A 19,796-nucleotide genomic window follows, 5' to 3' on the forward strand; every position below is an offset into this window, starting at 1 on the left:
GTTTGTTTTTGTTTGTTTGTTTTGTGTGGGCAGTATCACCAATCACAATGGTAGAATTTAAATATCAATCCATGCTGTCAGGTTTTGAATGGTAGGATGTACAAGCACCCTTAATCATAACATTACTTAGGTCCACTTCCATAGGAACAAGACCATTTTGTTTCACTTCAGCATTCTGGAATGTGCCAGCCCCGTAGTGTTAATAAACCTACAGTGCCCTATAAGACAGGTGAGTGAAATACCGAGATTGCCTTTTAATCATGGTGCTTAAGAGGTAGACATACGTTTGTTTGTTTTAAAAATTCATATCCTTCAAAATGCACTCGCAAGTGCATTGTGTCCCTTCCCAAATGCTGCAGTAAGCATTACTGAAGGCAATTCCATAAAAGAGGGCAGTTTTGCAGGTGGCCTTTTCTCTTGCTTTTTGATTGCGCTGACTTTCCTTACTCTTCTCTACCCCCAGTGTCCCTTCTTTTCTTGCAGCTTTGTGTCTCAAAGTGCCCAGGCAGGTTTGTGACCTACACTGATGTTCAGGCTTCCTACAGATACAAACGCGATCAGTGGAATTACTTGAGGCAGTTCTGCAGACCTGGTTTTAGGGGTCCTCACAAGGTCTGCGTGTATCAGGAGGTGATGGAATACATGTGTTTTCATCAAGCAATGTGTAATACGCATGATTTTCCTGAGCTACAGCAAAGCTTTGAATTATTCTGATTTCACCATATAAGGAGTTGTCCCATACATATGTTTTCAGTGATTTGGTAAGGGATGAAGGTCTTGGATGCACATCAGATCCCCAACTCTTTCAGTGATTACTATTTGCTTAAAGAGAATCTGCAGCTACCCATGTGGTTGCGGTATTGTGGCAAGTATCCTTTAGTACTTAAGTGCTCCACAGCAGTCGAGTAGTGTCTCAAACCAGTTCTTAAGGCTCCTGTGTTATGTAGAGCTCCTCAGTAATTTAGCTAGGAAAAGAAGTCTGTCTTTCGTGGAACTGATTTTGGACTCAAATGTACTGTGTTATTTCTCCCATCTCTAAACCACCCTGCAATTCAGCTATGTTAGTTGTGTTAAATTCTTACTCTCTAAGAGAAAAGTAAGGGCGAGGCAAGGAGCAATCGCCCAGTCATTACTGCCTTATCTGCCGATGCAAAGTGAAGAGGTCTTTCTTTTTTGTCACTAGAAAAGTTAAGAATAGTCTTTTCCCAAATCACACTGAGAGGCTGGATTCTCACATCATGACTGTGTCTTGCAGGTCCACCAGTCAAGTTTGGGGAGGAGGCTACAGAGTCCAGTTTGGGGCATTTTCTCAGAGTGTGTGGGAAACAAAACCCACATAGTTAATTCTGCTACGTATTCAGCGTTCCCGGTTTTCCTCTTTTTAGTCTGTTGGTCAAGCCCTACGTGATGACGATTGTCCTTCGATGATCATTCCAAGCAGGCCTTGTGAGTGGTTCTATTTCTTACACACACCTTAGCAGATTGTAAGCATTCCCGTGAAATCACAACCCCAGTCTGAAAAGTGTTCTGTGGCAAGATCGCAAGGTGCTGGCTCTTACCTGGCAGTGGCATCCATTCAGTTTTAAACAGTTTGAAAGTATAAAGATTTATCCTTGATAAGAAATGCTTTACAGTGCAAACTGTGCCTTCCAAAACCTGTGAGCACCCAACCCAGCCCAAGCTGTTGACATGAAGGAAATGCCACGACGGCAGGAAGGCTCATCTGGGCAGCTGTTGAAGTTCAGGTGGTACTTGAGCCCAGTTACAGGGCACCTTGCTTTTCGGTGCTGCACATAGTGCTGCCTGTGCAGGGCGGCAGAGGAATTAAGGGGACAAAAAGCTGTTTTTGTCACTGTGGTCAGCAGGGGCCTTTGAGTAGACAAGCACAGGTCTCAGAGCTCAAAAGTATCTGTCACTGACCTAGAAGCTCATGCAAATGAGGAACTGGTGTTTATTTTGCCATGCTTTAAAATAGAGATCGTGTAAGGCAGGCACAGGCTGTCAAAAAGAGAAAATAATGGATGAAATGATGTACTGACGCAAAAGGCAGAAAATCATTTGCGAAGAAGCTCTTACCCTCTTGTAGACTCCAGCCACAGGTGAAGATCAGAGACGAAGGAAAAGAGACATGCAACTGATGCTACGTGGAGTAAATGGTCTGCACTAACTACACAACGCGCTCAAATCGGAAATCCCAGTCGTCCAGGCATTCTAGAAGTCATCATGGAGTGGCCAGAGGGCAAAGATTTCGGAATGTCAGCAGAGGAGGAGGCGACGCGTGCTGAAGAGCCCCCACCATATAACGAACTGTCAGAAAGTGAAAAACAGTATGCCTTGTTTACTGATGGGTCCTGCCGTATTGTGGGAAAGCATCGGAGATGGAAGGCAGCCGTATGGAGTCCTCGGCGACAAGTTGCAGGAACTGCTGAAGGAGAGGGCGAATCGAGTCAGTTTGCCGAGGTGAAAGCCACCCAGCTGGCCCTGAGCATCGCTGAACGAGAAAAGTGGCCAGTACTTTATCTCTGTACTGACTCATGGAGGGTTTGGGGTGGTTTTGTGTGTTTTGGGGTTTGTTTTGGGCTGTTTTGGGTCCATTTTGGTGCTGTTTTGGGCGTCTAACCCTGTATCCCATAGGAGAAGCAGGACAAGGTGGTTTTGGGGTGTTGTGGGGTGTTTCGGGGCTGTTTTGGTTCTCTGACCCTGTATCCTATAGGAGAAGCAGGACAAGGTGTTTTTGGGGTGTTTTGGGGCTTCTTTGGTGCACTGAAATTGTGTCCCATAGGAGAATCAGGTCAAGATGGTTTTGGGTTGGTTTTGGCATGTTTTTGGGGTGTTTGATTTTTTTTATGTAGTTTTTTGGGTGTTTAGGGTGTTTTGGGGCTCTGGCGCTGTATCCCATAGGAGAAGCAGGACAAGGTGATTTTGGGGTGGTTTTGGCATGTTTTTGGGGTGTTTGATTTTTTTTATGTAGTTTTTTGGGTGTTTAGGGTGTTTTGGGGCTCTGACGCTGTATCCCATAGGAGAAGCAGGACAAGGTGGTTTTGGGGTGGTTTAGTGTGTTTTTGGGGAGTTTATGGGGTGTTTTGCGGCTCTGGCCCTGTATCCCATAGGAGAAGGATGACAAGGTCATTTTGGTGTGTTTTGGGTTGTTTTTTGCGTGGATTTTCAGTTTTCTGGTGGCGTTTTAGGGCTGTTTTGGTACTCTTATCCTGTATACCGTAGGAGAAGCAGAAGAAGGTAGTTTTGGGACGTTTTAGGTTGGTTTTGGGGTGTTTTTGGCGTGGTTTTGTGTCCTGATCCTGTATCCCATAGGAGAAGCAGGGCAAGGTGGTTTTGGGGTGGTTTTGGGGTGGTTTTGGGGGCTGTTTTGTCAATGTTTTGGGGCTCTGACCCTGTATGCTATAGGAGAAGCGGGACAAGGTGATTGTGGGGTGGTTTAGAGTTGATTTTGAGCAGTTTTGGGGTGTTTTGGGTCTGTTTTGGAGCTCTGACCCTTTATCCCATAGGAGAAGCAGGACAAGGTGGATTTTTGTGGTGTTTCAGGATGTTTTGGGGTGGTTTGGGGTTTGTTTTGAGCTCTTTTGGGCTGTTTTGGGGCAGTTTTGGGGCTCTGACCCTTTATCCTATAGGAGAAGCAGGACAAGGTGGTTTTGCTATGGTTTAGGATGTTTTTGGTTTGTTTTGGGGTGTTTTGGGGTTTGTTTTGAGCTATTTTGGGCTGTTTTGGGGCACTTTTGAGGCTCTGACCCTGTATCCCATAGTAGAAGCAGAACAAGGTAGTTTGGAGGGTTTTTTGCTGTGTTTTGTGGTGTTTGGGTGTGTTTTTGGTCTGTTTTGAGCTGGTTTGGGGCTCTGAGCCTGTATCCCATAGGAGAAGCAGGACAAGATAGTTTTGGTGTGTTTTAGGGTGGTTTTGGTGTGGTTTTGTCATGGTTTTGTGGTCTGACCCTGTATCCCATAGGAGAAGCAGGAAAAGGTGGTTTTTGGGTGGGTTTGGGGTGGGTTTGGGCTGTTTCAGTAATGTTTTGGGGCTCTGACTCTGTATGCCATAGCATAAGCAGGGGAATGTGATTTTGGGGTGGTCTGGGGTTGGTTTTTAGGTGTTTTGGGCTCTTTTGGGGCTCTGACCCTGTATCCCATAGGAGAAGCAGGACAAGGTGTTTTTTTGTGGTGTTTTAGGATGGTTTTGGGTTTGTTTGGGGTTGTTTAGGGGATCTTTTGGGCTCTTTGGGGGCTCTTTTGGGGCTCTGACCCTGTATTCCGTAGGAGAAGGAGGACTAGGGGATTTTGGTATGTTTTGGGGTGTGTCGGGGCTTTTTTGGTGTGCTGAAATGTGTCCCATGGAAGAAGAAGACTAAGATGGTTTTGAGGTGGCTTGGGGTTTTTTGAGGCTCTGAAGCTGTATCCCATAGGAGAAGCAGGACAAGGTGATTTTTGGGTGTTTTGGGGTGTTTTGAGCATTTTTGTGGGCTTCTTTTTTTTTTTTTGTGGTGTTTTGAAACAGTTTTGGTCTCTGACCTTGTATTCCATAGGAGAAGCAGGACAAGGTGGTTTGGGGGTTTTGGGGGGTGTGTTTGGGTTGGTTTGGGGGTGTTTTGGGGCTGTGACCCTGTATCCCATAGGATAAGAAGGACAAGGTAGTTTTGGGGTGTTTTGGAGTGTTTTGGGCTGTTTTGGGGCTGTTTTGGGGCTGTTCTGGGGGTCTGACCCTATATCCCAGAGAAGAAGCAGGACAAGTTGATTTTGCTGTGTTTTGGAGTGTTTTGGGGCTCTATTAGGCCTCTGACCCTAGGACAAGGTTATCTTGGGGTGTTTTCGGGGTGGTTTTGGTTTGTTTTGCGGCTGTTTTGGTTCTCTGACCCTGTAAACCATAGGAGAAGCAGGACAAGGTGGTTTTGGTGTGTTTCGGGGCTGTTTTGGTTCTCTGACCCTCTTTCCCATAGGACAAGAAGCACAAGCTGGTTTTGGGGTGTTTTGGGGGCTTTTTTGGGGGTCTGACCCTGTATCCCATAGGATAAGCAGGACAAGGTGATTTTGGGGTGGTTTTGGGGTGTTTGGGGTGATTTTGGTTTGTTTTGCGGCTGTTTTGGTTCTCTGACCCTGTAATCCATAGGAAAAGCAGGACAAGGTGGTTTTTGGGGTGTTTTCGGGTGTTTCGTTGCTGTTTTGGGGCTTTAAACCTCTTTCCCAGAGGAGAAGCAGGACAAGGTGGTTTTGCGGTGTTTTGGGGGTGGTTTAGGGCTGTTTTGTCAATGTTTTGGGGCTCTGACACTGTATCCCATAGGAAAGGCAGGACAAGGTGATTTTGGGGTGTTTTGGAGTTTTTTAGTGTGTTGGGGGGCTGTTTTGGCGCTCTGAAGCTGTATCCCATAGGAGAAGCAGGAGAAGATGTTTTTGGGGTGGTTTTGGGATGTTTTGGGGTGTTTTGGTGCATTTTCTGGCTCTGAACCTTTATCCTATAGGTGAAGTAGGACAAGGTGTTTTTAGTGTGGTTTAGGGAGTTTTGGGGATTTTTTTTCAGTGTTTTTGGGGTGTTTCAGAACAGTTTTGGTCTCTGACCCTGTATTCCATAGAGAAGCAGGACAAGGTGGTTTTGGAGTGTTTTAGGGAGTTTTGGGACTGGTATTGGGCTGGTTTGGGGCTCTGACCCTTTATGCAATAGGAGAAGAAGGAGAAGATAATTTTGTGGTGGTTTTGGGGTGTTCTTGGGATGGTTTCTGGGTGTTTTGGAGGTGTTTTGGGGCTGTTTGGGGACTCTGATCCTGTATCCCATAGGAGAAGCAGGAGAATGTGGTTTTGGGGTGTTTTAGTGTTTTTTAAGGTGGTTTTGGGGTGGTGTGGTTTTGGTTTTGAGCTGTTTTGGGCTGTTTTGCAGCAGTTTTGGGGCTGTCTTGGGGCTCTGACCCTGTATCCCATACGAGAAGCAAGACAAGGTGGGTTTGGGGTGGTTTTGGGGTAGTTTTGGTGTGTTTTAGCGTGTTTGGGGGGTCTTTTGGGGCCGTTTTGGGGCTCTGACCCTGTATCCCCTATGAGAAGCAGCACAAGGTGGTTTTGGGTTGTTTCGGGATGTTTTAGTGTGGTTTTGGTGTGTTTATGGGGTGTTACGTGGCTCTGACCCTGTACCCCATAGGAGAAGCATGAGAAGGAGGTTTGGGGTGGTTTTGGGTGTCTTGGGTATTGTTTTGGGCTGTTTTGACTCTTTTTTGGTGCTGTTTTGGTGTCTAACCCTGTATCCCATAGGAGAAGCAGGACAAGGTTGTTTTGGAGTGGTTTGCAGTGTTTTGGGGTCGTTTGGTGGAGGTTTTGAGCTGTATTGTGCTGCTTTGGGGCTGTTTTGGGGTCTGACCCTGTATCCCATAGGAGAAGCAGGACAAGGTGGTTTTGGTTTTGGTTTGGGGTGGTTTTGGGGTGTTTAGTTTGTTTTGTGGCTGTTTTGGGGCTTGTTTAGGGCTCTTACCCTCTATACCATAGGAGAAGCAGAAGAAGGTGGTTTGGGGGGGGGTGGGGGTTGGTGTGTTTTGATGCTGTTTTGGGGCTCTGCCCTGTATCCCATATTAAAAGCAGGAGAAGGTGGTTTTAGGGTGTGGTTTTGGTCTGTTTTGGGACTGTTTTGGGGCTATGACCTGTATTCCATAGAAGAAGCAGGTCAATGTGTTTTTGGGGTGTTTTGAGGATTTGATTTTTTTGGTCAAGGTGGTTTTGGGGGGATTTTTTGGTGTGTTTTGATGCTGTTTTGGGGCTCTGACCCTGTATGCCATAGGAGAAGCAGGACAAGGTCGTTTTGGGGTGGTTTTGGGGTGTTTTGGGGCTGGTTTGGGGTTGGTTTGGGGCCCGTTTTGGACTCTGTATTCCGTAGGAGAAGGAGGACAAGGTGGTTTAGGGGTGTTTTAGGGTGTTTTTTGGGTGATTTTGTGCTCTGACACTGTATCCCATAGGAGAAGTAGGACAAGGTGGTTTTGGTGTGTTTTGTGGCGGTTTTGGGATGTTTTGGGGGTGTTTGAGGGCTGTCTTTGTGCTGTTTCGGTGCTGTTTTGGTGCTCTGACCCTGTATGTCATAGGAGAAGCCGGACAAGCTGGCTTGGGGGTGTTTTTGTTGTGGTTTGTGGGTGGTTTTGAGATGCTTTGGGGATGTTTTGTTTTTGCTGTTTTGGGCTGTTTTGGGACTGGTTTGGGGCTGGTTTGAGGCTCTGACCCTGTATCCCATAGGAGAATAGGGACAAGGTGGTTTTGGGGTGTTTTGGGGTTGTTTTGGGGCTCTTTTTGGGGTGTTTAGGGGCTCTGACCCTGTATCCCATAGGAGAAGCAGGGCAAAGTGGGTGTGGGGTGTTTTGGGGGTTTTTGGGCCTGGTTTTGTTCTCTTTTGTGGCTCTGACCCTGTATCCCATAGGAGAAGCAGGGCAAGGTGGGTTTGGGGTGTCCGTGCTGCCTGGATGCTATTGATGGAGATGGAGAGCAGGGAATGGGGCGGTGGAGGTGCTGCCCTTCGGTCTCCGGAGCTTCTTGGTCTGGGTTTGTCTCCGCCATCCTTTTCCCTAAGGAAAACTACGCCATTCCCAGCAGCAGAGCGCCTGCAGGCAGCTTCCCAGGCTCCGCCACTCCGGTGCACTCCTGAGGATGAGCACGGCCTGTGCCGCCAGGGAACAGAGGCCAGGATCAACCTCATGCAGCAGCGGTTCCAGGGCTGTGATCCAAAGAGACCGGGATGAGCCCCCCCATAGCCTCCAGCATCCCCCCAGCCCGTGTGGGGGATGAGCAGGAGCACCTGTGGCAGGGACTGGGAGCACTGGGACGGACTGGGAGCACCTGCAGCAGGTAGTGGCAGCACTGGGAGGGATTGGGAGTTGAGCACAGCTGCAAACGGGAAGACCTGCGGCAGGGACTGTGAGCACTGGGCTGTTGAACCCCCAGCAGTATCTGGGGCTGTAGTGGCCTATATTGGTCTGTACTGGTTCAAACTGATGCATGCTGCTCCCTGCTGGGTTGTGTAAATTTGCGGCCAAAACCCAGCTGGGTGGGAGCGTTGATCGGCTGCTTTCTGCTTGGTTTCTGACATTGCCCAGGTGGAACTTTGACATCGTGTAGTGCTTCCCACAGTGCTGTTGCTGCTTCCCCTGCCTCTGTGGGGCAATCTCCTCTGATGAAGACCTCATCTACACAGTGGTACAATTTCACCTTCGGAGGAAGTGAGACCTCGTGTGGTTTTGTAGTGTTCATGGGAGGGAGCTGAGACCCCTTCCAGTCTCAGGGCTGCAATCCCAGGATGAGATGCCTCAGCTAACTGGGCTGAATCCCATCCTTCAACAGGGGTAAAGGAGATGCCAGTGTGGGCTGGCCTGGCTGTGCTGTCTGATGATGGGACAAGAAACAGGCTGCCCGCACAAGTGGTTGTGTCACCATCCCTGGAGGTATATAAAAGACCTCTTAGGTATATAAAAAGACCTTTTATATACATGGAGGTATTTAAAAGACATGTAGGTGTAGCACTTGAAGACATGGCTCAGTGGTGGCCTTGACAGTGTTTGGTTATTGGTTGGATTCAATGTTCTTAAGAGTCTTTTCCAGTCTAAATGATTCTGTAATTCTAAGAAAAGCTGATGTTCAGACCAAACTCTGTCTCTCATCACAGAAACGGCACTGCAGGAAGGCAGTGTGTCTCCAGCTGACAGAGGGAGCATCAGTGCTTGCTTCAGGCTCTTTCCCATAGGGTTCCCCTGGAGCCCCAGGGAGGCCTGGATGAACCTCAGAGGGGCAGAGGCAGAGCCACCTTGGGCTGGGCCTCTGCTGCTGAGCTGGGCCGGGCTCCTGGGACGCAGACAGATGCTGGCAAGCAGGCAGCGCTGCAGAGAGACAGCTCTGCCCAGGAGCAGGGCTGGGGCACTGCCTGCAGGCACCCAGGGGAGACCTGAGAGCCTCAGAGAGCTTAAAGGCACTTGGCAGTGGAGGATGCTGAGAGCTCCCTGCAGGAGAAACCCTCCCAGCCCTGTGCATGGTAAGGCTCTGGGTGCAGGGCAGTGCAGCTGCGGTTCCTGAAGGGATCTCCTCAAGCTGCTGCCTCGGACAGTCCATGGGATCTGTCAGGAGCACTCTCTTGGTTTCTCTGTGTAGATAAGGAGGATGTGCTGCAGAGCAGGGCTTCCCTCTGCGCCCTGCGAGGGCCAGGACAAGGCAGGTCCCTTGTCCACGGGCTGGCTGCAGGGTATGAATGTGGGTGTGCAGCCAGGGGTGCCCAGCGCTGCCCTTGCGAGCAGGGTCCCTGTGTGCTGGGCAGGGACTCTGCTGCCTGCCAGGGCAAGCACTCAGCCTGCCCGGGAGCTCACCATGGCGCTGGGGGAGAAGTTGGGGGAGAAGGAACAACCCCTGTCAGGAAAGGAAAAGTATTTGTGTGCACTGGAGAGGGTGCTGGGTGGGTCAGGGCTGCTCAGAGCTCCACATCGCTCTGAGCACGTTTGCAGAGGGTCCTTCTGAAAGACACTGAGGCACCGTCTGCCTTAGAAGGAAAGATCCTGAGCTCTGATGTTTTTCCCTCTTGGTGGGCAGGCTGGGCAGTGGGAGCTGGGAATTTACTTCTCTGCTTTGGAGGAGGCAGCGAGCGTCTTGTCAGGACTTGTGTGAGCTGCTCCTGAGCCCCTGCCCAGGCAGAGATGCCCCTGGGCAGAGCCCTGCTGCCGGGAGGGGTGTGCAGGGCAGAGCTGAGCACACAGCCCATGGGATGGGCTCTGGGAGCCCTGAGAGGCAGCAGAGCTGGGCACAGAGCAGCAGCTGCTGGCAGGGACAGCTCCAGGCAGCAGAGACATGGGCAGGGAGTGGGGGGAAAGTGCAGCCCGGCCCTGGCGAGGTTGAGGTGCCCTGTCCCCAGAGCATGGGATACCTTGCACCCAGGGACACCACCTTTCCTTTTGGATTTTGCAAAGAAGTTCTCGATCCGGGCCATTCCCTTTTCCTACTGCTCTCCCGTGGTACTTAGTTCTCTATGCTGATGGCCTCACCCATTCCTCTAGAAGCCTCCTTTAGATGGCCTTGCTGAGGGATATTCACACCACCTTCTGAACTGACACTGTAGGAGCAGCCTGCAACTACTTGAAATGCGGCTTCAGAGATGACGGAGGTTTTCTTGCTAGTGGGAAGAGAAGCAAACCTTTGCAAAGTGCAGCTTGGAAGGTTCAGACTCCAAGTTAGGAAAGAGAAATGTCTCTCAAAAGGTGGACTTGTGGTGCAAGAGGTCACCCATAGGGAGTCTGGCTCAGGCCATGACTTTGTGTTTCAAGAACAGACAGTGATGGGTGCAGAGATGTGACCAAAGGTACAGAAATGCCAGGTGAGAGCGAGGTGGGAAAGCAAGATGGGTGTCAACAGCCTGAAGGGGAAGGGGTGCAGGCGTGGGCCAGTGAAGGACAGCCTGAAGGGGAAGGGGTGCGGGCATGGGCCAGTGAAGGCCAGCCTGAAGGGGAGGGGGTGCGGGCATGGGCCAGTGAAGGACAGCCTGAAGGGGAAGGGGTGCGGGCATGGGCCAGTGAAGGACAGCCTGCAGCAGAGATGGCTGAGGATTCTGGCAAGGCTGAAAGGCCCAAAAGAACAAAAGGTCTCTGTCCCCTGGGCTATGGCCATTGCCTCCTTCCTAAAGGCCTGTAAGGAGAACTTTCATTCTCAGGATTTCAGGCTCTACTTCTCCAAGGGCTGTGGTCAGGGCTTGGCCTTTCTGCTTCATCAAACCAACCAAGGGTTTTCTCACCATCAGACACCTTCATTTTGCCTTTCTCTGCCTGTAATCACAGCCTCCACTTACTTGCTTTAACGAGTCCCTGGGGAGGCTTTGTCAGTAACAGCCCTCAGTGGGGCCCATTAATGCTGAAGGGACCTGGGGCTTTGTTTCTGACTTGGACTTCTTGGGAGGTTTCTTCAGCCTCCTCTCAGTACCTGAGGTTCATGAACTCAGCCCAAATACACCGTGGGGCTCATTAAACCCTGAGGAGCCATGTCTCACCCTGTGGATTTTGTCAAGTCTTCCAGATTGTCTTCCAGGGAACTGGGGACGTTTCCGAGTGCAGGAAGATTACAAAGAGTGTCTGATAAAAGTTATTTGAAGGGTTTATTTTATCACTTTTCAGTTTAGAAATTTCTATTCCACTGCCACTGATCGCGAGTGTCTCTTCCAGAGGCCTGCACAGGCAGGAAAAGCAGCCCTTCAGGTCCAGCGCTGCACTGAGCACCTCGCTCCTCACCTCCCCACCCAACATTGCTCTCATCGTCCACCCGGGACTTGCGTCGCTTCTCCTCACACCCGACTTCTCTACTGCAGCTGGCAGCTGGATGGTGCAGCTGCTGCGCACCAGCTCCCAGCCTGGCTGCCTTAGAGACCTGCCTGCACACAGGCACAGCAGGATTGTTCCTCTGGGCGAGCAAAGCAAAGCAAAGCAAAGCATGACAAAGTGTCCTACACAGTAAAGTACACTCGGGCACCACGTGCCTGGTACGAGCAGCGCCTCGCGGGGTCCCGTTCCTACACAGGGATAATCTCATGAGGAAGGGTTTAGAGACACAGGTAGATACAAAGCGGTAGCTGTGAACATGATTAAAGAGTTGTGCAAGGAGACGATTAGACCATAGAAAGACCTTTCCTGCCTGAAGCTCAAAGCAGCAGCTTAGGGAGAGGGCTCTGAATGAACAAAGAGTGAGGGGAGGAGACAAGTGGAGAATAACGGACAGGGCCTTTGTCTGGACAGCCTGCTGAAAAGAGGCCTTCAGAGCTGGTCATTGTGTCCTGGACAGGAGAAAATCTGTGAAAGAGGAGAGGAATGAAGGACGTGGTGTAACAGGCAGGACAGTGGCAGTGCAGTTACAGGGGAACATCAGCATTCCTTGGGATCCCCCTTGAAAAGGTCATTGGATTGGCAGAGGTGTCTTGGGAAAGAGGACAAGGACGTGTTGCACTTATCTTTGATAAAGGCCTAAGTGCAACCCAGGGGAGCGCAGGCTATACAAGCTGCCTTTGGTGAGGCGTGTGTGTTGTGGTTTAAACCCAGCCACACAGCTCGTCCACTCACTCCCCCCACTTCTTTCCCTCCCTCGACTCCCGGAGGGATGGAGAGGAGAATTGAAAAGAATGCAACTCCCACGGGCTGAGATAAGAACAGTTTGGTAACTAAGGTGTAACACAAATCACTGCTGCTACCGCCAATAATAATGATAAGGGAAATAACAAGGGAAGAAAATACAACACCTCACCACCCACCGACTGATAACTCTCCCCACCCCAGCCCAACCGAGCACCAACTGATACCTCGTCCAACCCTGCAGTGCCCTAGCTCTTCTGGGTAACTCCCATTACATCCTGGGCATGACAGGCTGTGGTATGGAATACCTCTTTGGTCAATTTGGGTCAAGTGTCCTGTCTCTGCTTCCTCCCGGCTTCCCCTCCTCCCTGGCAGAGCATGAGGCTCAGAAAGTCCTTGGGCAGACCAAACATTTTGAGCAGCAACTGAAAACATCGGCGTTATCAGCGCTGTTCCCAGGCTGAAAGTCAAAACACAGCGCCGCACCAGCTACTAAGAAGGAGAAAAATGACTGCTGCTGCTGAACCCAGGACAGCGTGCCAGCACCAGAGTCCTCTTGGGTGACACCTCTGGTCTCCTAAAAGCCATGCGAAGGGTAACTGCTGCCTGGCCAAGCTGAGAGCCTGCAGCTGTGCGTGAGGAGGCAAAGAGTGGATGTGGTTTCCTCCAGCTTCAGCACAGCTCTTGGCATGGTCTCCCTCAACACTGCTCTGCCCAAGGGAAGCCATTGCAACCTGGGTGGGTGGATAAAGGAGGGTGAAGCACTGGTGTCAGCAGAAACAGCTCCAAGAGCTGAGGAGCCACCAGGGACATCCCAAGCACCAGGAGATGCAGGTGCCTGCTCCCGGGCTGTCACCTCCGAAGCCACCACGACACCACAAGGAGCAACATCAGCCAGGGCCCTTCTCCTGCCCCGGTACCCGCAGAGCCAGCGGTGCCACCATCACCGGGAATGCTGCGCGGCTCCCGCGGGCGTTAGCGGAAGCTCCAAGGGCAGCTCAGCACTGTGGAATGTCCGGTGGGTTTCCGCTGCCGTTGCCAGAGCCCGCCAGGACCTTTGCTGTGTTCACCTGCGGCTTCCAGAGTGCCCCGGGGTCTTCCTGGTCACCATGGGCCCTGGTGCCCCTGGAATAGCTGGAGGGCTTTCGAGCTCCACCACAGCACCTGGGCTGCTGCCTCTGCCTAGAGCGCACATCCAGGTGCCGCGGGCACACCAGGTCCGTGCTGTCCTGCGGAGCGCCGGCGAGCCCACACAGGTTGTGCCAGATCCCGCCAGGCCCTGCCACCTTCCGCAACGCCTGGCGGGCTCCTGGAGGTGCTGCAGGGCCCGCAGCGCTGGTACAGCCAGTGGGAGCCGAGCGGGCATTGCAGGAGGTGGCAAATCCCGGGAGGGCTCTGGCCGCGCCTGCAGAAGCCCGGCAGGGATTGCGGCAGGGGGCAATAGAGCTGGCGGGTTCTGGTAACCCTGCAGCAGCCCTGCAGGGGCAGAGCGCAGGCCCCTGCCTGCAGCGTGAGGAGGAAGCGGGATCCAGCAGTGCCAGCATCCAGCTGGTGGCAGTCCCTGGCCCCGACCCTGCCCAGGCCTGGGGGAGCCCTCACTGCCCGCTCTGCAGTGGCTGCCCCAGGCACCCCTCGGCTGGCTCCAGCGCAGAGCTGCTCTCCTGGGGAGCCCCCACCTCACCCCAATTTCCCCCTGGGGTGGCTGCGGGGTCTCTGTGCCCCCCTGCGGGATGGAGGGATGTGGGCAGGGGGAGGGAAGGGCAGCGCAAGGGACGTGACCACACTGGGCATGTCACAGACCGGCTCACAAAGGGCCCCGCTGTGACTCCGCCGCCAAGGGCAGGAGGCGCAGGGCGTCCAGTGCAGGCTGGCCCTGGAGCTGGGATAGTCCCTGTGCCAGGAGCTGTCCTGCTCTCGGGAACCTTCCCTGCAGCTCTCCTTGTACCCAGCCCGGGTGTGCTGGGCTTCCTCCATCTGCCATGGCCCTCGGTGGGGAGCGGGGGCACTTGCTGGATCTGCTGCTGCACACCTGAAGGGAAATGGACTTGGAGCTGTGCCTCACTGTGCTTCACCGGGGAATGGTCCAGAGAAGTCATCCTTGGGGGGTAACTGAAAGGGCCTCTTTAAGGACCAATGGTAATTAATCAGGGACTGAATTAAAATCAAATGGGAATCCAATGGTGGTTAAGCAATGACTGAATTGTATTTCAACAGCGGTTTCACAATGTCTTGAAAATGATGTTAATAACAATTCAGACGGTGATTTAGACATCACAGACGGTCCTGTATTTTGTGGCAGTGGCAGTGGCATGTTTTGTGGCGGTGCTGTGAGCTCAGGCCAGGACATGCAAAGGGCATTTCTGTGGCAGAGCTGGGCTCCAAGGCAGAGTTCCAATAAAGAAAGGTGATCTCCCCCGGCAGTGCCTGAACGTTCAGGTCTTCTCTCACAGGTGCTGTCAAGAACACTCTCAGCAGCGTACCCTGACGAGGAAAACCCCAGTGACAGCTCCAGTGGGTGCCTGTGCAGGAGGGGGGTGCAAGCAGTGTCCCTGGCACAGCCAGGCCTCCTGGCGCAGAACTGAAGCACCAGCAGAGCAGGGCCTGGTCGGTGACCTTGCTTGCTTGCTGCCCTGGCAAGGTGCCCCAGGGCAATCGTCACACACCAGCCCCTTGGAACCGCCATTCCCAGCACTGGCCTCTCACCAAAGCTCCAGCAAGGGACAACTCCACGGCAGGGACAACTCGTGCCTACGTCAGAAGTTTGCACTGTACAGGGGAGACGTAAGCATGCACACAGTGTGCGGTCGGGGAGATGAGCCCAGGGGAGCGCAAACACCCTCAGCTGTTCCTTGGGGTTCCATGAAGGCCAGTGGGGCAGACAGTGTCTTGAGGTCACTTCCCTGTGATAGCAACGTGCCTTGGGAACCTACCTGAATGCAGCACTGGGATGTGCTTCCTCGAGCCAAGGTCCCCGTGCCCATTCCTTGTGCTGCTGGGCCCCCAGGTGAGTGCAGAGCAGGGCGGCAACAGCGCAGGGCTGAGGTGCCTCCAGCCTCTGGCAGTGGCAGCAGGAGGCCAGAGAGACACTGCTGCTGCAGTGCAGGGCTCTGTGTGTGCACGGGGAGGACTCGTGTCCCTGAACAGCCCTGAGTGTATGAGGCTGGGCTTAAACCATGACAGGAGTGCATGAGGACAGCTCGGATGTGGACACCAGGGCCCTGCCATTGCTGGGTGTGACCCCAGGAACAGCCCCCAGTGTCCCAGCGGGATTTTTCTCACATGCCTTGGGCAGGCCCATGGCGAACGCTCACATCATCCTTTCTGGATTGCGCCCTCAAACGTGTCAGAGCCATCAGAGAGCTTCTGGGGTCCTTGGAAAAGGCGGACATCAAACCTTTCCTCACAAAGGGCAAGAAGGAGGCTCCTGGTAATCCCAGGCTGGGCAATTCAGCCCAGTCCCTTGGAAGGTGATGGACCAAATACACCTGCAGCCACTTCTAGGTGCTTGTAGGACAAGAAAGCGATTGCCAAACCTGTGTGGGTAGGGGAAAAAAGGGCATGTTTTGTACCTGGATCATTAATAATCTCTTTATAGCCAGTTGGTGATCTCTGGGCTGAAGAAACGAATGATGGAGTGAGTGGGAAGCGGGCTGGTGGATCAAGCCCAAATGTCACCAGTGGTAGATTCCTCCTGGCAGCCACTTACCAGTGACACCCCTCAGTGCAAGCAGCTGGGCCAACACTGTTGATTGTCTTTATTAGCTCCCTGTCTAATATGATGGAGTGCCTTTTCAGCTGCTTGGTGGATGACAGCAGGAAAGGAAGAGCCTTTGAATGATCTCACCCAGTTAACCCTGCCTTGAGCAGGGTAGGCAGACAAGACAATGTTCAGGGGTCTTTTCCAAACTGAGTTATTCCAGGATTCAATGAATCTTTTCTTTGGAGAGACGGAATAGACAGAGGAAGAAGGAAGAGCAAAAAGGCAGGTTTCTTTCTTTTTACTGAATCTGTGTTTTTTTTTAATTTATGTCCTGGGTTCAGCAGCAGCAGTCATTTTTCTCCTTAGTAGCTGGTGCAGTGCTGTGTTTTGACCTTCAGCCTGGGAACAGAGCTGACAACACCAATGTTTTTAGTTGCTGCTCAGTGATGTTTACTCTGACCAAGGACTTTCTGAGTCTCATGCTCTGCCAGGGAGGAGGGGAAGCCAGGAGGAAGCAGAGACAGGACACCTGACCCAAACTAGCCAAAGAGGTATTCCATACCACAGCACGTCATGCCCACAATATAAACTGGGGGCAGTTACCCAGAAGGTTAGATCACTGCTCGTGCTGGGCTGGGTATCGGTCAGCGGGTGGTATACTCTTCCCTTGTTACTCACCTTATCATTAGCATTACTGGTGGTAGCAGTAGTGGTTTGTGTTGTACCGTAGTTACTGGGCTGTTCTTATCTCAACCCGTGGGAGTTACATTCTTTCCATTCTTTTCCCCATCCCTCCGGGACTGGGGAGGAAGAAGGGGGGGATGTGAGAGAGCAGCTGCATGGCTGACTGAGCTTAAACCACGACAGTGCTTTTTGGTGCCCAACGTGGGGCCTGGCAAGCTCAGTCAGTAGAGCATGGGACTCTTAATCCCAGGGCATGGGTCAGAGTAAACATTACTGAGCAGCAACTAAAAACATCGGTGTTATCAGTGCTGTTCTCAGGCTGAAAGTCAAAACACAGCACTGCACCAGCTACTAAGAAGGAGAAAAATGACTGCTACTGCTGAACCCAGGACACTTCATTTTTTATTTTATTTCAGCATAATTTTCATTACATTCTATTATAATATTATAACATTATAAAAACAAGTGAGGATTAGGGTCAGGAACAGGGGTTTACGTCAGGGTTTAGGGTTAGGGTTTAGGGTTTGTTTCAGGCCACAGCATCACAGCAGGGGGAGGACAAGGACATGAGGTGCTTGGGGGATGCCAGTGGTGTTTTGGGGGCTCTGGGGATGTTTTAGGGTGTCCATTAGGTGTTGTGCAGGTGGTTTGGAGGTTTTATTTAGGTCTCTCAGGGGTATTTCTGGGTGTTATGGTGGTGTTTTAGAGTGGTCCACTAGAGCACGTTGCTCCAAGTGCCTTCCAACCCGGCCTTGAACACAGCCAGCGATAGGACAGCCACAGCTTCTCCGGGTACCCTGTGCCAGTGTCCCACCACCCTCAAAGGGAACAACTTCCTCCAAATGTCCAACCTAAATCTCCCTTTTCTCAGCTTAAAGCTATTCCCCCTTGTCCTGTCACTGCACACCATTGTAAAAAGCCCCTCACCCGATTTCTTGTAGGCCCTGTTTAGATATGGGCAGATTGCTAAAACGTCTCCCTGGAAACTTCTCCAGGCTCAACACCCTCAGCTCTTTCAGCTTGTCTTCCCCAGAGACCTGCTCCAGCCCTCAGAGCACCTTTGTGGCCCTTCATAATCCCATCATTGTAGGATCAGAAGAGAACAGAGGCTGGAAGGGACCCCAGGAGGTCTCAAGTCCAACCTGTCAGAAAAAGGCTCAGAGCAAGTGGTTCAAGGCTTGATTCAGGCCGAGCTGGAAATCCCCAAGGCCAGAGACTGCACAGCCTCTCTGGGTGACCTGATGCAGCACTTGCCTGAGCCGATGGGAACAAGGTTTCCTTCTGTCCTGGCTGAACCTCTCCTCTGTCACTATCCCCCATCACCTTTAGTCCTCCCACCAGGCACCATGGACAGGAGCCTGGCTCTGTATTCAGAGCTGGAGCAGCCAGAAAGCTGATTTCATTCCCCTTCATTCCTGCCATGTGAGGACGTATCAAGAGAAGAAGTTTCTTCAGGATCATTTATTCCCCTTAAATAAAGTGAGAGACCACCACTGACACAAAGTGTGTGGCTCACACAACACGAGTGGCTACTTAAGCAGGAACAGATGGAAACTGACATTTCTATGAAGACAACATCATCACAAATTGAATCAGGAAAACAAATGTAAAGCAGCAAAGACAGACTTGGCTTCTCATGAACTACACTGGGAGCCCTTTGCAGAGGACAGCAGGCAGTGTGTGGCTGCTGAAACACATCCAGTCACCAGCTTCCTCACAGCATCCTTGAGCGCCTGGTTCCTCAGGCTGTAGATGAGGGGGTTCAATACTGGAGGCACCAGTGAGTACAGCACTGACACCACCAGATCCAGGGAAGGGGAGGAGATGGAAGGGGACTTCAGGTAGGCAAACGTGCCAGTGCTGACAAGCAGGGAGACCACAGCGAGGTGAGGGAGGCACGTGGAAAAGGCTTTGTGGCGTCCCTGCTCAGAGGGGATCCTCAGCACAGCCCTGAAGATCTGCACATAGGACACCACAATGAACACAAAACAGCCAAGTACCAAACAGACACTTAGCACAAGGAGCCCAACTTCCCTGAGGTAGGAATGTGAGCAGGAGAGCTTGAGGATCTGGGGAATTTCACAGAAGAACTGCTCCACAGCATTGCCTCGGCAGAGGGGTAGTGAAAATGTATTGGCTGTGTGCAAAAGAGCACAGAGAAACCCAGTGCCCCAGGCAGCTGCTGCCATGTGCACACAAGCTCTGCTGCCCAGCAGGGTCCCATAGTGCAGGGGCTTGCAGATGGCCACGTAGCGGTCATAGGACATGGCAGTGAGGAGAAAATACTCTGCTGAAATGAATAAGAGAAAGAAAAAGACCTGTGCAGCACAACCTGTGTAGGAGATGGCCCTGGTGTTCCAGAGGGAATTGGCCATGGATTTGGGGACAGTGGTGGAGAAGCAGCCCAGGTCCAGCAGGGAGAGGTTGAGGAGGAAGAAGTACATGGGGGTGTGGAGGTGCTGGTCGCAGGCTGTGCTGGTGATGATGAGGCCGTTGCCCAGGAGCGCAGCCAGGGAGATGCCCAGGAAGAGCCAGAAGTGCCAGAGCTGCAGCTCCCGCCTATCTGCGAATGGCAGGAGGAAGAAATGGGTGATGGAGCTGCCGTTGGACATCTGGTGCTTCTGGGCATGGGGCACTGTCAGAGGAGAAACAGGCAGTGACAGGTTACAGGAGACTGCTCAGGATAAAACCAGTTCATTTCCCATAAGATTTCTACAATCCCCTCAAGTTCAAATGCATTTCCCCATTCCTGGTGCTGGTGGCTGAGTGTCCTGGCAGAAGCACTGTGGCTTCAAGGACTCAGCTCTGTGCCGCTGCAGGGATTTTACAAAGCTGCTTTGTGAAAGCTCCTATACCCACGAGGGATGTCAGATGTATCAGAGGTTCAGTGCCTGCACTCACAACTATGAAGATGCTGGCTGCAGAGCAGAGCCTCAGCGTGACTTTGTTAGGAATTTCTCAGAAGTTTCTCATCTGACAAGTGCTATTTTAGGTGTAGAAATCCTATTTTTTGTAACTGCCCATGTGGTCAGTATTAGGACAGGACAGATGAAAGGGCTCAGCAGACCGTGGATTAGTGCATAGTCTGGAGAGCTGCAGAGTCCATCACTCTTGTTCCCAGCTGCCCTGCACTTGTCCTATTACTGCGCACACAGATAAATAGAGAAAAGGAGAAAGAATGAGATAAAGAACAACTGGTAGGGAGCCCTGCTGACTCAAAGGGCAGAACTTCACACTCCCAGCCCTTGGTGCAGCTGTGATAAACAGAGCAGGAAGCCAAGGACTCTGATGGCAGAGTGCCGACCCCAAGGGAAGGCTTTGTGCTCCCAAGGACCCTATGGGAGACCTGTGCCTGTCTGGGG

The 19,796-nt window shown here is 52.0% G+C and overlaps 1 protein-coding gene across 1 annotated transcript; it reads right to left on the reverse strand.

The window, feature by feature from the left end:
- Window positions 1-18,065: 18,065 nt before the first annotated feature.
- On the reverse strand, window positions 18,066-19,103 carry LOC136007018 (olfactory receptor 14A16-like). Its single transcript, XM_065664964.1, has one exon. It carries the CDS (start codon window positions 19,044-19,046, stop codon window positions 18,069-18,071), a length of 978 nt encoding a protein of 325 aa, XP_065521036.1. The 5' UTR covers window positions 19,047-19,103; the 3' UTR covers window positions 18,066-18,068.
- Window positions 19,104-19,796: the final 693 nt, after the last annotated feature.

Source organism: Lathamus discolor, unplaced genomic scaffold (assembly GCF_037157495.1).
Source record: "Lathamus discolor isolate bLatDis1 unplaced genomic scaffold, bLatDis1.hap1 Scaffold_83, whole genome shotgun sequence".
NCBI lineage: Eukaryota > Metazoa > Chordata > Aves > Psittaciformes > Psittacidae > Lathamus > Lathamus discolor.

What these genes read in the sequence shown, in the direction of transcription:
- LOC136007018 (XM_065664964.1), bottom strand. Translation starts at nt 19,046, where the DNA reads ATGTCCAACGGCAGCTCCATCACCCATTTCTTCCTCCTGCCATTCGCA.